The sequence below is a fragment of the Octopus bimaculoides genome, chromosome 20 (assembly GCF_001194135.2).
Source record: "Octopus bimaculoides isolate UCB-OBI-ISO-001 chromosome 20, ASM119413v2, whole genome shotgun sequence".
Lineage (NCBI taxonomy): Eukaryota > Metazoa > Mollusca > Cephalopoda > Octopoda > Octopodidae > Octopus > Octopus bimaculoides.
The window spans coordinates 28,706,543-28,726,221 of NC_069000.1; the positions used below are offsets into that span (position 1 = coordinate 28,706,543).

At 35.0% G+C, this 19,679-nt stretch overlaps 1 protein-coding gene across 1 annotated transcript in view; it reads right to left on the minus strand.

Annotated features, from left to right (window-relative positions):
- The window catches only part of LOC106874719 (cell adhesion molecule-related/down-regulated by oncogenes), a 315,401-nt gene that overhangs the window by 230,371 nt on the left and 65,351 nt on the right, over positions 1-19,679 (minus strand). The window contains exon 2 of the mRNA XM_052974960.1: positions 7,189-7,357. Coding sequence (XP_052830920.1) covers positions 7,189-7,276 — 88 coding nt within the window. The 5' untranslated portion in view covers positions 7,277-7,357. The remainder of the gene's footprint in view (positions 1-7,188; positions 7,358-19,679) is intronic.

A 19,679-nucleotide genomic window follows, 5' to 3' on the forward strand; every position in this document is an offset into this window, starting at 1 on the left:
TATATATATATATATATATATATATATATATATATTTATTTATTTATGTGTTTCAGCCAAGTGGCTGCGGTCATGCTGGTGCACCACCGTGTGTGTACATGTTTGTCCCTCCCAACATCGCTTGACAACCGATGCTGGTGTGTTTACATCCCCGTCACTTAGCAGTTCGGCAAAAAAGAGACCAATAGAATAAGTACTGGGCTTACAAAGAGTAGGTCCCGGGGGCGATCTGCTTGACTAAGAGGCGGTGCTCCAGCATGGCCGCAGTCAAATGACTGAAGCAAGTAAAAGAGAGAAATAAGACAAACAAATATGAAAAGCTGAAGCTCGTCATCATCATCATCATCATCATCATCCTTTAACGAACGATATGCCTCATATGGAATTTGTCTTGGCAGATTTTCTACTACCTGACACCCTTCCTGTTGCCAACACTCATCAATTTCCAAGCAAGTTAAGAGATAGACATGTTTCACAAAATACTGGAAACAAACAACATCACTCATTTATGATGATGCTCATTTAAAACCATCAAGTAATGTCTAAACAAAGGTACAACAAACACATTCACACACATTATGTTGGGCTTCTTTCCATTTCTATCTACCAAATCCATTCACAATGCTCTGGTTTGCTCAGGGATGTAGTAGAAGACACTTGCTTAAGGTGCTATACAGTGTGATTGAACATGCGACTAGGAAGCAAGCATCTTAATTATACAGCCATGCCTGCTTGTACCTAAGCCATGCTTGCAACTAATACACATGTGTGACATACCCATATTATAATAAGGTTTTACAGGATAGTGGCATCACTAGTAAAATCTTTTGTAACCCTCCACTTTCTCAACCATCTAGTCATAACAGGCCCTGCAATATTTTCTGGTTCATTATGCCCTTCTCCATAAATGTTAGGACAAATATAGGTAGAAGAATCTTTATTTTATTAGATAATCTCTTTCTCAGCAGGTATAGAAAGATATTTAATAGGCATTCAATTAAAAGCGCATATTCATGTGTAAAAGCCTACAACAGTAAACAACTGATGACTTGAATCTGTCCAAAATGCACACTCAGAGATTAGTCTAAATAAGGTAGGCATGTGATATATCCTCCATTTTAATGAAGCAGATATCAGCAAGCTATGACAACAGCCATACAGAGACCAAATGTTATATAGGATCCATGTAAATTTAAATTCAGATATAATAACCATTAGACGTTTCAAGAAGAAACATGCAACATTATTCTGGAGACTTAAGGACAAGAACAACAACTACAACATTGAAGATCTTTTGTAAGACTAAACCTTATATTGATGGGTCAAAAAGATGTTACATATGCTTGCTTGAAAAACTACCTTTTAAAAAACTTAAGAACCCCTCGGTGACTATAAATACACACATTCTCTCAACCAAATTCAATCATAAAATATCAGTTAGTCCAAGGTTAGAGTTGACAACACTTGCCTAATGTGTTGTGCAGTGAGACTGAACCCCAAATCACATGGTTATGAAACAATCCTCTTAACCACACAATCATATATATATGTATGTGTGTATACTCACACACACATACCTATCATGGTTGCCTTGTTTACTTAACATCATCTGAGCCTTCTATGTGTCCTCATTTTGACTGAAATATTTTGGCTTTTAACCCAATGTACACTCACATATATGAAAAAATGTGTGCATGAGTGAAGGCCTCACATGTGTGAGATGTGAAGGGCTACAGACACAGTAACACAAACATAAGAAAATGCAAAACAGCAATATGACAGTACAAACATACTAAAGGAGTGTGTGTGTGTGTGTGTGTGTGTGTGTGTGTGAGAGAGAGAGTGTGTGTGTGTGAGAGAGAGAGTGAAAGAGTGTGTGTGTGTGTGTGTGTGTGTGTGTACCGGACTAAAACAGACAGACAAACAAATAACTGGACAAAGATTAATTTGTAGATACACATACAGACATGTGGAGAGATAAAATGGTAGGATGCCAGAGAAGATAGCAACGTGTAGAGGCTGTCACTCCAGTTATGCAATTTTGATACTCTACAGACTTTAAAATAAAGTCATTCAGATGTAGTATACACACATCCATAAATACACACGCATGGGAGAGGCGGGCGCATGGAAAATGTTTATTTGATAAAATCATATTTCTTTCTCTCTCAATTCATACTCTCTTTCTCTCTCTCTCTCTCTCTCTCTCTCTGTCTTACATTTTCTGTTCCAAGGAAAAACAAATAAAAGCTTGCATGAAGTGAACTGTTCAACAATTATACTGTGAACTCCTCCACCACAAGCCCTGGTTGGTATGGTAAAGTGTTTAAGAATATAAGAATAATGTCATCCCATCTAAGTGAGGGGGCCTTTCTCTGCCTGTCTGTCTCTCTCTCTGGCAATAATGCCCCTGACACCGAGCTGAATTCAAACAACCAAAACAATAAGTAATCTCGCATGCGCACACACATGCATGCAAGCACATATGCTCACACACACACAGATCCAGGGTTGCAATTAATATGTGCATGCATATAGATACACTAATGCAAAAAGACACACACACACATATCCATTCTTACCATTACTGTGTGTGTGAGTATACAATCATGTATAAACATACATATCCACACACATACACACATAAATACAGGCAATTAATATGTATATGTATATAAATTCAGTCATGTATACACACACACACACATCACATATCTAGAGAAACATGGGCAAAGACACACCAAAGTACTGAAATACACACATTATGGGCACAACAGATAGAAATAGATACACACAGTTATATTATTATAAGCTACCATGATGCACACACACCCATATATAAAACTTGAGAATTGATGACAGCATAGATGGAAGAGACCCACCGAACTATAGAATAGAATGAAACACACACACTAGAACATACACTCACATATATAAGTTTTTAAAAAAATAAATGAAAAAAAATCTCTGAATACAAAAACATATTTATTTCAGAATTTATTTTCCTAAAAGCGTAAGCTACACATGAACTACTACTAAAAATAAAGCAGGCCTATCAATGAAGCTCTTTGTAAACAATTTTTTACCCTGGTCTTCCTTCCCATGCTACTGAGATGCAGTGTAAATATTTTTATTGTCTTGTCTGCAAAAGGAAAGTCATCAAGCCAGTGTATTTTTATTCTTTTATTTATATATATTTAGCATAATTAAAAAAAAAATTATTGTGCCACTTTATCATCCACATCATTATCATTACCGGATGGCAATGATAATGATGTGGATGATAAAGTGGCACAATAATTTTTTTTTAAATTATGCTAAATATACATTACATTTTTTTTCTTTGCACATAATCATCATTATATGTGTATATAATACCTACACACACGTACAAACACAAGTATAAGTGAGTAGTTTAGAAGTTTAGTCAGAAACACAAATAAACTTCTAAATTTAACCCCATCCTGACACATTGGGCAAGTGTCTTCTGCTGTAACTTTGATTAACCAATGCTCTTTGAGAGAAATTTTGGAAACAAAATTTGTGGATGCCCATTGTGTGTGCATGCATGTATTTGAGTGTGTGCATGTGTATTTCTGTGAGTGAGTGTGTGTGTGTGTGTGTGTGTGTGTGTGTGTATGTGTGAGTGAGAGAAAGAGAGAGAGTATTCACCAGTGTAAACTAAAGTATTGAGTTGTACCTGTTTATGTCAAACTTAGACATTCAATAAAAGTGGTTAATAAAACAAATATCAGAATGAAATAAGTGCTGGGATCAATATCATTGATTAAAATTCTTGAAGGTGATGTCCCAGTATGGCTGCAATCCAGTGACTGAAACTAATAAATGAATAACAGAAGTAAACTCATTAAACAGTATCCCATTATGCTAAGATATCAGATACATCAGACAAAATCTGAGTTAAAAAAGTAGCCATCAGTGTTAGGGGTACCTATGCTAGATGTGCTAGGTTAGCGCTATACACCCAGAATGGTAAATTTATCATAAATATTGGTTTAAAATTTTGGCACAAGGCCAGCAATTTTAGGAAGTGAGGTAAGTCGATTACATTGATCTCAGTGCTCAACTGGTACTTAATTTATCAACCTTAAACAGATGAACGGCAAAATCACCCTTGGTGGAATTCGAACTCAGAATGTAAAGATGGGCAGCGTGCCACTAAGCATTTTGGCCAGCGTGTTAATGATTCTGCTGGCTTACCACCTTAAATTCATCATAAATATTAAACTCGATAATATAATCATAGGTGATAACAAGAATCTATTTCCTCTGTCCCCTTTTATGAAATACTGATGGCTCTGGGCATTTGCAACATAAAAATTGTTGTAGGGGATTAATAATAATGGTCATCCCCTACGTGAAGAATGGAATAACCTAGTCACTATAAGTAAAGAAGTACATGAAGTATGGGAGTATGTAGTAGGTGGTCAGAGATAGTTGTCTTTACTGGTTTTACTAAGTATACTGTATACCGAAGTGGGTGTTGTAACAATCCAACATTTTAAAGATACAACAGTGGCGATAGGGAATTAAACAACTCATAAGGAATTAATAAACTCGACGAGGATTTAAACAACTCATGAGGAATTAAGAAACTCAAAGAGGAGTTAATAAACTCACAAAGTTTTGGCTGTATGGAAGTTTATGAAAAAAAATCGTAAAATTATGGAAAATTTGTAGGCCAGTTTGCTCAGGTTGCTAAAACAGCAACAAGAGCAACTAAAAGAACAACTGAAGCAACAACAACTGATAGAACAACAGCAGCAGCAAATACAACTGCAAGAGCAACACCAGAAGCAACAAATATGAACCTGATGAAGGAGTTACCTTCGAAGCATACTACTGAAGATATGAGCAAATCTTCGATAAAGAATGTAGAGATTGGGTGTGAAATGAAACCAAGACGTGAACCTATACTCATTGTGTGATGGCGTACTGATGTATGTACAGAAAGTAGTGATACCAGAAACACTACAAAAGAAAATGTTGAGAGAATTTTACATTGGACACACTGGTATTTCAAGGATGAAAGCATTAATGCAGTTATGTATACTGGCCAAAAACGGGCAGAGACATCGAAAATTTGGTGATAGGCTGTAGAGGATGTGTTGTAGTAGCAAAATTGCCCACTATAAAAAGTGAACCTTGGCCAAAAATAGATATTCCATGGTCAAGACTACACACCGATTTTGCTGGTCCTTTAAATGTTTCTTACTACTTAGTGGTAGTTGTTAGTTTTTTGAAATGGCCTGAAATTTGTAAGTGTAAAAAATGAACTTCCTCAACTGTGATAAATTTTTTACACGAATTGTTTGCAAGATTTGGCATCCCACACAAGATAGATAGTGTCTGACAATGGTTCCTATTTTTAAAAGTGTTTTCTATCCTGCCTTTTAATTACCTTTTTCAGCATACAGGAATATGAGGCAAATGAAAGAAAGGGTTAGCAACAATATTTAAAAAATCTAAAAATGTATATAAATCAATCTTTTAAATAAGATAAGTTGGAAAGCAGCAATTAGCTATGAATGATAGAGATTAGACTATTGACTTGCAGTCAGTTAGGTTTTTCTTTTCGTCTGTCTCTTCAAAGAAACCCCTAACTAACTTCAATTGTTATTTGAAGCAGAAGATAAGGGTAGGGAAACTGCCCTGTTCTTAAGTAAATTAAGTAGGTAGATGAGAGGAAAAGAAAGAATGTGGATAAAAATGGTAGAAGAGTCTATAAAGACAGCTAACTGAATTGAGTTACTTTACTGTTTCATTGCTTTAATTCAATGTATTAACATCCAAATCACTCGGTCAAATTTAATACTTATTTATTCACATTGTTTTGAATGTTTTGAATTAATCATGCATTATCTTATGGCTTCAAGATTTCAATGACATGATTGTTTATTTTTAGAGTGATATTGTAGTGTAGGGTGTGAGAGGATTTGGATGATTTGAACACAAAACAGGAAGAATATTTGGGTCAGATAGGGCCAGTTTAAATGCTAAAGTGTTACATCTCTAGCAGGTGTAGCAGGTAACAAATCAAGTTATTTACAATGAAATTTAGTTGGAGACTGGGTTTCTGTACTTCTGAACACTCACATGCACAAAAATATATTAGTGAATTCACCATAAATGGAATGCCATTAATTATTCTACATGTGCTCTTATTTAATAGTAGGTTAATCCTAATCATGCAGATCTCTCAAATGTTGGTCAAATGTATAAAGTGCAAACACAGGACTCTTACTCCAAATATACCAGACTTTATTAAACATGGTATTTGAAGAAACTAGCAGTCCATGTCTATGACTGTCTCTCTGAGACCTCATGAAAGAGGGTGATATATGCAATTGCTGTAGAGAGAGAGAGAGAGAGAGAGAGAGAGAGAGAGAGAGAGAGAGAGAGAGAGAGAGAGAGAGAGAGAGAGAGAGAGAGAGAGAGAGAGAGAGAGGAGCATTTTCAATTTGGTGTAGCCAAGTTCATTCTTTTACATAGTTGTAGTTGATATGAGTAAGCTCCAGAAACAAGCCAAATTTGCATTAAAGTTCACCTTACCATGGATATATTGGATAATTCAGTGCTGGACATATTTTACCAGGCAAAAGATGGGATGGTCACAGGTGGAATGTCAGTGGAAAAGAGTGCGAAATTCTGCATAAATTTATGATCCTGAAAACAAAGCTAGCCAGTAATTCTATAACTGGTTTCAATCATTAGATTATGGTTATGCTGAGGCAATGCCTTTAAGGGTGAAAACTAGTACATATTTTACTGGCCTCAAAAGAATGAAAGGTAAAGTCAAGCATAGTAGGATTTGAACCCAAAATGTAAAGAAATATAATCAAACCAAACATATGACATAAGACAATAGGGCATCTTTATAAACTCTGCTACTGAATGTATTGTAGTGTGTTCTTTTATAAAATTATAATGGCAGGTTTTAATTTAGATATGTACATTTTAAAGTTGACAGTCTTGTACCAGAGATAGAGAAGTGTCACGTGAGTTAGAATCAAATGGGTTATAAACTGAATGACAGAACTGGATTTGATGTCAGGCAGGCTGCAATGAAAATAGTTAATGATTTGACAAAACTGAAATTACTCAAGCAAAAACAAAAAACATAAATCTGAGGTGATGTTAGGGGGATATGAATCAAGGTGGACTTACCTCCTTTAATTAAGGTAGCAAGGATCACAATTAACAAAAGGACCAACTCTTGACAGAGTCGCATTGGAATTGGATGATGTGCCATCATGGTTACAAGTTTTACTTAATAATACTTCATTCAGCTCTGCGATCTCAAGTGATAAATTCTTGATTTTTAGTAATGAGATATCTGTAAAATAAATAAATTAATAAATTGATTAGAATTGATTGGTCAATTAAAAATTAATGTTTTATATTGAACAAGAAACATTAAATTTTGCATTATTTAGATAACAAAATCAGTTTTCTTTTTAACTCTTTATAGTATTTAAACCAGCTTTATCTTGCCCAAATATTCGATCTGTTTTATGTTCAAACCAGCCAGATTGGGCTTCTCACACTTACCCAACAATGTCATTCTAAGAATAAAACAATCACAGCATCAGAATCTTGAATCTACAAGATAATGCATGGCTTATTGAAAACAATGTGAATTAAAAAAAGGCATTACTTTTGACAGAGCAATCTGAATGCTAAAGGGTTAAATTGCACAACATAGGATACCCCGATTACATTAGACAAGGCCCTACAATAAATAAAGGAATTATCTTTCTAAATGAAGGGCAAGTTCAGCAAAAAGAGGCTGATAGGATAAGTACCAAGCTTTAAAAAGAATACTGGGGTCAATTTGTTTGATCAAACTCTTCAATGCAGTGTCCCAGCATGGCTACAGCCTAATTACTGAAACAAGTAAAAGAATAAAATAGGTGTGGCTGTGTGGTAAGAAGCTTGCTTTTCAACCACATGGTTCCAAGTTCAGTCTCACAGCATGGCACCTTGGGCAAGTGTCTTCTGCTCTAGTCTTGGGTCGACTAAAGCTCTGTGAGTCGATTTGGTAGACAGAAACTGAAAGAAACCTGTCGCGCGTGTGTGTGTGTGTGCGTGTGTGTGCGCGCGCGCATTTGTGCTTTCCCACCACCACTGCTTGACAACTGGTGTTGGTGGGTTTACATCTCTGTAACTTAGCAGCTCAGCAAGAGAGACCAATAGAATAAGTACCAGGCTTTAAAAAATAAGTCCTGAGGTTGATTTGTTAGATTAAAACCCTTCCGGGCAGTGTCACAGCATGGCTACAGTTAAATGACTGAAACAAGTAAAAGGTATATATGCACACATGCGCATGCATGTGCACACACACAGACACACACACATACTTTACATGGAAAAGGTTGACAGCTACTTCGAGGCTTCAGCACTGAAACATTCGTCAGAAAGAAGTTCAAGGAAGGCTACATAGCCAAGACTTTAAATATAACTACCAACTTTTTCCTTGCAAAAATTAAATATGTTACTCTACTGAATAACTACACAGAAAAGTATTGAACAATTCTTCAGTTTAATTAGTTTTTTTTTTTTTTTTTCCCTTTTAATTTCCAGTTTCTAAATATTTCAGAAATAAAATAAACTCATTTATTTGTGTCTTTATTTGACTATAGAGGGTTTTTTAAAAAATATAATTACAATTTTAAATTTTTCTCTTTGTCTCCTAAAATAAGCCAATTACAATTAAAACTTCTAAATTCTTTCTAATTACTAAAGCATGTTTCTAATGAATCTTAAACCAAAATGATTTTTAGATCTTTCAAAATTAAAATAATTCAGAAAAACTTTTACATGAAAAACAATAGTTACATTGGTGTAAACATATTTAATGTATTATTTAAATAATAATTAGAAATAGGTATACGGTAAAGAGAAAAAAGTAGTAATATTATTTTATGCTGAATGACGTCCTATAAAGGTGACAAATCCAGACAAACCTTTAACTCTTTAGTTTTGTGATTATTCAGGAAAATTTAATTCTTATTTATTTACATTGCTTTGAATTAATTATGCACTATCTCAGCTTTGAGATTCTGATGATGTGATTGTATATTTTTAGAATAATATTGCAGGGTAGGTGTAAGAGGTTGGATCTTCACAGTTTGAACATAAAACTGGTAGAATATTTGGGCTGGATATGGCCACTTTAAATGCTAAAGGGTTAGATGAAAGAAACCAGCAAAAATCTTAACATAAGGAGTCAACAGTGTAAGTTCATTGGACATTATGTTAAAATATAAAGCCTTGAATGTTTGGGGACAAGTGGGAAACTGAAAGCCACGGACATCAAAGAGAAGACATTCAATGGTTGGCTACAGAAAGAATGACCTAATAATATGGGCATTTGTACGTGAATATACACGATGCCTGTAGGTATGGCTTTAAAGAACAATAATGTTCATGTTTTGGGTTTCATCTGATTTTGTGATCTAAGCTCTAGATTGTTTGTATGTATGTATATATATATATATATATATATATATATATATGGGTATGGGAAAACAGAAACAGAAAAACTGTTAAATTAAACAATACAAGGATAATGGACATGAGCAATTGTTAGTGTTGGATAAAATGTTATGGTAGTATTTAGTGACAACCTTTTATGTTTTGTGGTAGATAATGTGAAGAGTTGTACATCAACTGTATTACCATATTTGCTCAATGTATATATATAATACGAGAAATTTAATACAAACATGGGGGCCAAAATAGTGGGTGGCATTATACTCTGAGTGTAAAGAAAAATAGACAAAAAATATTTTTAGATACAAAATTAGGGGTCACATTATATATGACTGCATTGTAGTTGACTAAATATGACAGTTTAGTACTGTATCACAGAAAAAAAACTTACTTTTACTAAACAATAAATCAAGTAGTCTTAACACTTATTATATGGTGCACTAGGACCGAGAATTTTGGGTGAAGAAACTTATGTACATCAACAGTATTTAAATTTACCAATAAACTAACTTTCAGGACTAAGTGACCAGGTAGAGTTAGTAGCTTACCTGACATACCACCACTAACATGGAAGCTTACTATATTCCCATTTTTCCAGACATTCTCTACTATTAGTGATAGATACAACACAGGTATGAATAGACTTAAAGAACAACAATGATCTGAATACACCTGAATCTGAATTCAAAAAGCTCTCCTTCCATTTGTTGCAACACATTGTGTGAACCAGCAAGTGGCTTTAGCCTCCCCCCACCCCTGAATTAAAGGGAATTGTTGGAATGTTTATTAGGGGACAGGCAGACTTAAAAGTCTACTATACTACTACTATCATTAACATCAACATTATCATTATCTATGTGGATGTATGTATGCGTCTATATGTACATTAAACGAAAAGCTTCCAATGAGTTTTCCAGTTGTTTAGTCAACTGAATTACTCACTGGTCTATAGTGTATGTGGTCGACTATTCCAGAAAGAATCAGCATGACAAAACATGTGACAAGGATTTACATCTGAATTACAAGTACAGTCCATGTTGACAGGATTCCATGCAATTTCCTTTTACTCATTTCCCCAACAAGACTTGGATTAATCCAAAGACCTGTTTCAATTCTCAGTTGAAACCATTTCAGTTGCTAATGTTTCAAGTAAAGCATGAACATCACAAAACCCAGCTTCCCTAAGGTAATTGTTGTATGAGCTTGTGTATGTGTGTGAGTGTTTTGGTGTATCATCATTTAATGTTCAATTTTCCATGCATGCATGGGTTGAACAGAATTTAAGGCAGACTTTCTATGGCTAGATGCCCTTCCTGTTGCCAGTCCAGTTTCCAAGCAAGGTAATATTTCCCCATGGCTAAATATGTTTTCACTGAAGACTGGGAACAAGGGACACAGTATGTATGACACCAAGTCTTGTTTACAACTACTGTGTGATGTCAGGATAAGGAGAGACAAAAATACACACCTCATCATTTAATGTCTATGTCCCACGCTGGCATGGACTGGATGGCTTGACAGGATCCGATGAGCCTAAGGACTGCATCATGCTCAGTATCTGCTTTGGAAAAGTTTCTATGGCTGGATACCCTTCCTAAAATCAACAACTTTACAGTGTCTACAGGGAGCTTTTTATTGTGCCACCAGCAAGACTATGACTCCAAAGGAGATGAATGGTAAAAGATGGATAAAAGTATGAGAGAAGAGAACATAGCAGAACAGGTTCCTTGTTGCAGAGAAGAGAGGATGGGAATGATTGGGTGGAGACAGAGAGTAGAGTAGGTGATGACTGACAGTGCTGAGCAGTATAATAGCAAAGATTAGGTAGTAGATAGGACAAGAGAGGGATGATATTGAGTAAGTTGCAGGAGTGGCTGGGAAGAGGAAAGAAGATGTAGTGCATGAGGAGGATGACAGGCACACCGTGATGGTAGTGGTGGAAATGGAGGTGGAGAGAACAGTCTTAAAGGATGACAGATGGAATAACAAGTGAAATGGTTCTGGGTAGAAAAGAAAATTAAGTGGTATCAAGGAACAGGTGCAGTTAGGGAGGTGATGGAGTGTCTTGGGGGTGGGGAAATGGGTGAAGGGACCAGTTGTGCATATATACAAATGTTATGTATATTATGCATACACAGCTCAATCAGAACTTAGTTTCACCAAGATGGGCGAATTTTCTTAAGAACAGTATATCACCAGTTATCTTGGTCATTTGTAATCAAATCCAGCTGTTTCAAGGACCTGAGGTCAGCCTCCGTTATCTTATCCCATGTCTCCATGGATCTCCTTCATCCACAAATTCCACATTAAGATGTTGGCACTTCTTTATACAGCTGCCCTCATCCATACACATCACATGTCCAGACCAGTGCAGTCTTCAATCCTGCACACTATATCTGATTCCTCTTATGCCCCCACCTTTTTTCTAAGCACATTTGTATGGTCTTTTATGCATACTTACATTGCAGATAAACCATGCTTGCTTCATTTCTTTCAAGCCCTTTCCAATCCTCTGCATTCAAGGCCCATGTCTCACTACCGTGCAACAATTCTAACACACTAAAACATTATACAATCTGCCATTTACTCTGGGAAAAAGACAAAGGTGGGGGAAAAAAAACCTTTGTTATCAGCAGCAGAATTTTCTCCAACCTGTTCTTACTTTAACTACAATATTTTCAAAGTTAATTACATGTCCAAGGTAACAAAAGCTATCAACCACTTCTAATGAGTTATCTGGTCATTTAAGAGGATCTATTTTTGGTGTGCTCACAGTAATACTGTTCTAGTGCATTTATTACATATTTACATTCTCTGACAATCTGCCTGTGATTTCACAACATGACTAGCGTGCCCATAGCCTACATTGGGTTACAGTGTATAGAGTTTATACCTACTGCTTTTCCACATTTCAAACAAAACCATTTCCCTGAAGGCACCATGTTCCTGTCTTCTTTCTTACTTATTAAAAGCTTTGTCTTTACTCAGTTTACCATAAACCTCTTGATTCTAGGCTTAGTTTCCATGCCTGGAATTTCATCTCTAATTCCTCTATGGATTTAGCTATGAGAACTAGATCATCAACATATACAAGTTCCCATGGATATCGATGAATACCTCTGTGATGGCCTGTAAGACTATGATAAGTAAGAGAGGACTGAGAAATGAGCTGCTAAATTCATTACTGAAATCGTTGACTCTCACTTTACCCACTGCAACTTTGTTCATAGCTTGTGCAGCCAACACACATATATATATATATATATACATAAAGATTGCCTTTTGATATTAATACTGCTTCCATCACTAATATCTATTTTTCAATAAACCTGCTGGCTACTTGCAACATCAGTGACTGATAAGTTATTCTCTATATTGTTGACAGTGAGATTTGGCTGGCATGTGATGAGTGGACACCTGTCACTGAGGAAGTGCAGTACACTGAAATCACATGATCTGGCATCCATGCTAGACAGTTTTCGTCTGTTAAATATCTAATCAGTGAGTGTCCATTTTCTCAATGAACATAGACACATGCACAATAAAATGAAAATAAAAGTAAATAAAACAAATAGAAATAAAAGGTGAAAATGGTGTAGAAAGAAGGGCGTGTGACTGATTGATTGGCCAAACAGTTGCAATATATATCCACTGACACTGACATGAAACTAAATATTTAGCTCTCAAATTATCACTTTTTCTCTTTTATTTCTCTCTTCAATTCTTCCTTCTTCTCTTTTACATCTATTTAAAACGGAATTTTGTAAAGGATACTTTCATTAACATTGTAACATAAACATTTGCCTTTCATTTTTTGTTTTGTTGTTTAAGAGGAATAGAGAAGAATTTGGAAAAAGGATACCCATAATAGATTTCATCAATTTTTGAAAAAAACATTTTTTTTTTTTGTACTGAAAAGCAATCCACCCTTTAGTAGGGGTAAACCAATTCGAAATTTGATAACGACCTTGATAATATATCCAGGGTGTTCCAACTGGGCAGTGTTGGATGTTATATAATATATCAATTTCAAGAAAACTTGATATTTTAGCTTCCACAGGTGTATATACAAAAATAGCATATGACAAGTACACCTTTATTTTCACATGTGATATTTGAAGAATGTCAGTTGAGACTTGCTTGTTGAGATGCCAAAGTTAAGAAAACAAGTTCAGTCCTTGCTAGCAGCATGCACTGCAATCATCCATGCTATAATCTGAGGGAGGTCAAAGACTGAATGAAGAGCATTTGTGATATAAAGTTCCTGTTGTTGTTGCTTATCCCCAAATTGTTCCTGATTAAATAAAACTGATCAAAGGTGTCCTAGCTATGATCATCTCTGAAAGAGCCTCTATATAGTTGCTGGATCTGCTAGAAACTGCAGCCAAATCTCCCTCAAATCATATTCTAATATCATAAAAAAAAAAGGAAAGACACATTGGTTAAAAGTAATTTTTAAATAGACTGTTCGGAGTGAGGTGGGGAAGAGAGATGATCACAGCTAGGACACTTTTGATCAGTTCTATTTAATCAGGGACAATTTGGGGATAAGCAACAACAACAGAAACTTGATGTGTATAATGTTTATGCCAGTCAATATGGTGTAATGCTGCAATTCTATATCACAAATGCTCTTCATTCAGTCTTTGACCTCCCCCAGATTATAGCACCTAGGACCACATTAATGTATTCTTAATTTATTTTAAGATGATAGGTGTGATTTTATTGAGATTTAGCTGCTAGTTCTTGCAGGCTGAGGATTTCATGTAGGCTCACTGTTTGTCAAATTGTATAGCATGACGATTGGCAAAGTTCATCTATGGATAATCCTTGATTTTCGATTTTTACTAACATTAAGAAATAACCAAAAGACAGTATTCATGCATTTATCCTTTCTGGCTAGTCATAACAGGATGTCAGTAATCAATGATTAATTTTCATCTTAGAATTTTGAGTAGTAAAGAAATTCTTTCAATCTACATTAATTTTTTATGCTAGCATATATTGGAAGGTTACTTACTAAGGCAGAATTTTTACACCTAGAAGCTATTCCTGTCACCAGCTCTGACATGTTTTTCAAGTAAGGAATTTTTTACTTCATTGCTCTTCAAATGAGATGAGCTAGCTGCATAGGATATTGCTTATGGTGAATGTAAACACATTACCTATTTGCCAGAAGATGTCATGTGAAGTCAAGGAATATAAACATTAATGGACACATGCATGCACACACACACGGGCTTCTAAACAGTCTGTATTCAACCAATTTCACTCACAGTCGCTATAAGGCTAAACTAGAAGATACTTGCTGAAGTTGTCATGCAGTGGGATAGAACCTGAAACCTGTGGTTATAAAACAAATTCTGTATCCACACAGTAATGCCTGCATCTAGTTAGTTAAACATTTTAGAACTCTGAGCAATAGTTGAGGAAAAAAAGTTGAAAAGAAACAAAAAAATGAAATTCATTTAAAATTTCACCATTTGAAGAGAGCAAATTGGTAATTGTTAGAATATCAAAGAAAATGGTACTATAACAAAATGCATAAGTACTATGGGTATGCAAAACAAATAGAATAAAAAAGTATTATAGCCAATTAAATTTCAATTATGTTTACATTGCATACTGGCTTATAAATTATTATTTTTAGTATTATTAGTATTTGGATATTTCAGTTCAAGAAAGAATTTTTTTTTCTATGAAGAAAATAGAGTGAATAAATATTGTACATTCCTGTTACCATTTCTAAACAAGGCAACTACTAACTTCTCCTAAGGGAAAGATTATTCTTGATGACAAGTGATTGCCAACATTAAACACGCGAGCACACACACATACACACACACACAGACAGACAGACAGACACACACACACACACACACACAAATACATATGTATGTGATGCATGTATGTATACACATAAATACTAATGAATATATGTATATAAAACACAAACAAAAAATACATTATTATATAAATACACAAGTTATTTAATACATAAATAAACAAGACATAAACATATGTGTGTTTATATTAGAAGTTATGAAGTTATTTTCTTTATATATATTTATATATATTAATTTATGTTTATTTAAAATAAATGTTATACACTGGAATTTTATTTCATTTATGAAATATTTGAAACTCTGAACGGAATATGAATTGAGATTTGGGATTTATTATTATTATTGTTGTTGTTGTTGTTGTCGTCGTTCACTTCACTTCTGATTTATCTAGGTCTATGTCAAGTCTCAATTCCATCCTGCAGCTTTGAGATGCAACATTTTCCACAACAGAGGAGCTGTTTCATGCATTGCTGAAAACTGAATACTTTTTAAGTTTGTTATTTGTAGCTTTTGATGCCAGAATATCGCTCTTTTTGAGATGGTCCCAAGCGCACTAATCACAATAGGTACCACACTCACTTTTGAGGTTCTATGGATCTTTTTCAATTCCAATCCTAGGTCTTGTTACTTCGTGACTTTCTCATCATCTGTCTTCACAATACTCTGGTCTGCAAGTATAGCTACATAGATGAAGATCCATTCTTTGGACTCCTCCAGTAGTAGAATGATACCTGGTTGGTTATGATGCAGCTTTTTGTCTGTGTATTGGCATGTGAGTTTCACCTCATCATTCTCTCCAACTGGCAAAGATTGGTGCTCAGACCAATTGTTGAAATATTTTAGCCCATACTTCTTAGTTTGTCGTGGCCTTTTTTGTTCTCCTTTTGGGATAGTTTTCAGCATCCACTTACTATCTGACTAAGTCTCAGGTGATTTTCCAATCTACACAAAAGTGATATTGATGTCTTATCAATACTACATTTAATTGAGTTAGTAGATAAAGCTTGTTCTTGAGCAATAACAATCAGTCCTTCCATCTCCTTTTTAAAAAAATGCCATAACCATCTCCAGGAGTCTTCATTGGCTTCATCTGCTGTTTGTTGGAAAAACTATCCTTGTAGGACTTTCTCTTTCCAGTTGATGATCCTTTGCTAATTAGTCCTCATTTGTACTACTGAAGAGTCTCACCATTGTTACTGATCACCTTCTCACTCAGTGCAACCTTCAACATTCCTTCATCACTATTCCTCAGAAAGGCATGCATGGATTTGATCTCACTCACAACACTATCTTCTGTTCCAACCAATCCTCTTCCACTTTCCTTCCTAGATGAGTATAGCCTTGCTACATTATTTCTAGTACAAAGGTACTCATGCATAGCCATTATTTTCCTAGTGTTTCTGTCATATTGACCAGTTCTTCTGTCCATTCCACAACTCCTGCATAGTAATGTATCACACCTACAGCTCACGTGTTGATACCTCTAATCAGGTTCCCTCCATTTAGTTTAGTCCTAGCTAACTTTGTAACTCTTCTGGTATATTCAGAAGAAATGTTCTCTTTCATCTTAGTGTACAGCATCTGGCCCAGTTGTAATATACCAAAATACTTGTAACCCTCTCTGTTAACTTATCTGTTCATCATTTGGAAGTTGTACTCTACTGTTATCTACTTTTTACTCTCTCCTGAGCTACCCTGTCATGTCATTGCAAGTATTCTGTTGTGCCATTCAACCACATCCAAAGATTATGCAGTCAATTGCCTCCGGATGTTCTCTGCATACATGATACATTGGGCTACTTTCATGTTTCAGAACATTACACTGGTAATTCCTAGCTGGAAGGCACTGGCCCAGAGTGGAAATAATATACCCCACTAGTTTCTGGCTTAAGACCAGAGTATGTCAGCCACAGATAGGTAAGGGTCCCAGGCTCTAATCAAATATTTACCATCCAGTGGGATGGAGGCTGATCTGTTTGGTTATATTCTTCATTTGTTTTGCCTTTTCAGTTGGGAATACATTTTCTTCAGGTACTGGTTCATCTAGCTGCATTTCTTCAAAGTATATTATTGCATTTTCACTACTAAATGCAACTTTTTGATACCTTCATGTTCCAGAATTAGATTTGACATCCAATCATTTGCTTGTTGCAGGTATGTGGAAGGTCCCATGGTTGTAAATTTTCGTTGTGAGTTAAAATTGTATTAATTCTTGACTGCCTTCGTTCCTTGGCAGGTGTATTCAGTTTGTGTCTGCTTCTGAGTGATGCATATGATGCATTGTTATCAGCTTTCAGATTTTGGTGTCAACCTGGCTGATCTCAGAGATGGACCAATACAGGTATGACTAATATGTTTTTGGTCAACTCAGTTTTCAGAATAGCTTTTACTCTGCAATAGCATTCCTTTCTTATTATCTTTTCACTTACTAGTAAGTGCTTAATTCCATCTCTTTCACAAATACCTAAATACTTATGAATGCTCTGAAGTTTTAATTCTTTTTTGTTATCTCTATCTAGGGTGATGCTGTATGTGTTTGAAATTTTTTCCATAATAAATGTAACCATGGTCAAATCCAAACTCCATTTTGATGCCATCAATAAACTGTTTAACCGTGAAGGAATGCTTGCAGTTGTTGATCATTTTCTGCAAAAAGTTTTAAGTCATATATATAGAGAAGATGGTTCTATGACACGAGATAAAAAAAATTCCTGATTATTAGTGAAATTTTGAATGTTTCTAGGCTGTGAGGAAGACTATCAAAAGCCTTTCTGTAGTCTATCCAGGCCTTTGAAAGATTTTTATCCTGTTGTGAACAATCAGCAAAAATCAATTTGTTATTAGTAGTTGATCCCTGCATTTACATAACCCACATTTACATCCTTTTATTTCATCAAGGAAAATGTCTTTAACAAGGAAAGCATATGTACATTACATTGGGACAGATGTGATGATCATTCCTTCATTAAACAAACTCTTTATTTTGGACTACACTATCCAATATGTCTTATTTTAGTCAGTAGTATGTGATTTGAGATCAGCTATTTTTAATATTCTGTGTTAGTGACCTAAAGTTAGTTATACTAAATGCAACCAAATTCTTGATTATTTTCAAAATTTATAGGAACCTAGCAACTGTATTTCATTAGAAATATGGTAAGAAAAAGATGAAATATGACATTGTTATGGGTAATGATAGATGACACAACCCTGGAGTTGCTAGCATCTTAGACAAGCTGACTTTCAGTATCCCTATAAGTGTAATTCTTAAAAACTTTTACAAAGAGGAGAAATTGCAAATATAGGAATAAAGTGTTTACTATAAAATATAAGCTAAGAGAACAGTTCAGATTCAAATCTTTTCACTGATATGACTGGGATGGGGGGAGAAAGAGAGAGAGAAAGAGAGAGAGAGAGAGAGAGAGAAAGAGAGAGAGAGAAAGAGAGAGAAATATATGCACATAACTGGCAGGTGGAGTGGGTGAAAGAAAGTACAAAGGGTTTCATCGATCATCTGTTGATGCAATGAATTTTTCCTAATAAAGAATATGAGAAAAAAAAAACATGCTAAAAAACATAAGTAATCCTAAAACATTTTTTCTTGATTTTAGAATAGCAAATATTTTCATAGTACTTTTTATATCTTTTTCTTTTTCTTTTCCATTTTACAAGATCATTTTCTATTGACAAAATTGTCAAAGAATTTAATCTGTCTTGTGTAAATATGTATTTAGAAGTTTTACTTCACTAAAGTATCTCACTGATATGGTCACGGTTATGGATATCAAAAGCATTATGTTAAAGCAACCCAGATTTGCCAAGATATCCTATAACTTATTACTGTTGAAGAACATAATGGCTTCTATTGGAAGCATTACAGCTCCAAGAAACAAATATTCAACAATATTTAGTTCAGTTAAGAAATTACTTCTGTCAGTATCACACAACAGTTAAAATAAGCTCAACTCCACTCAAGGAATTTTCCCATTATACGTTATTTTATTTATGCTACATGCTTCAGAGTACTATGTCATGAGGTACCTCCAAGCACAAAGTACTCTGGATAACTGCCTGGGATATTGGTGCCTTTAACAGGCCTTGATTTGGTAACGATTATTGTGAAAACTACAACTCATATCCTCTAATTTGAAGCAGTTTATGAATAATTTGCTTGCTGAAATTAATCATTTCACAATATTGGTTTCAAATTTTGGCATAAGGCCAGCAAGATTGGGCGTGGGGGGGGGGAGTCGATTATATCGATTCAAGTGCTCAACTGGTACTTATTTTATTAACCTTGAAATAATGAAGTTAACC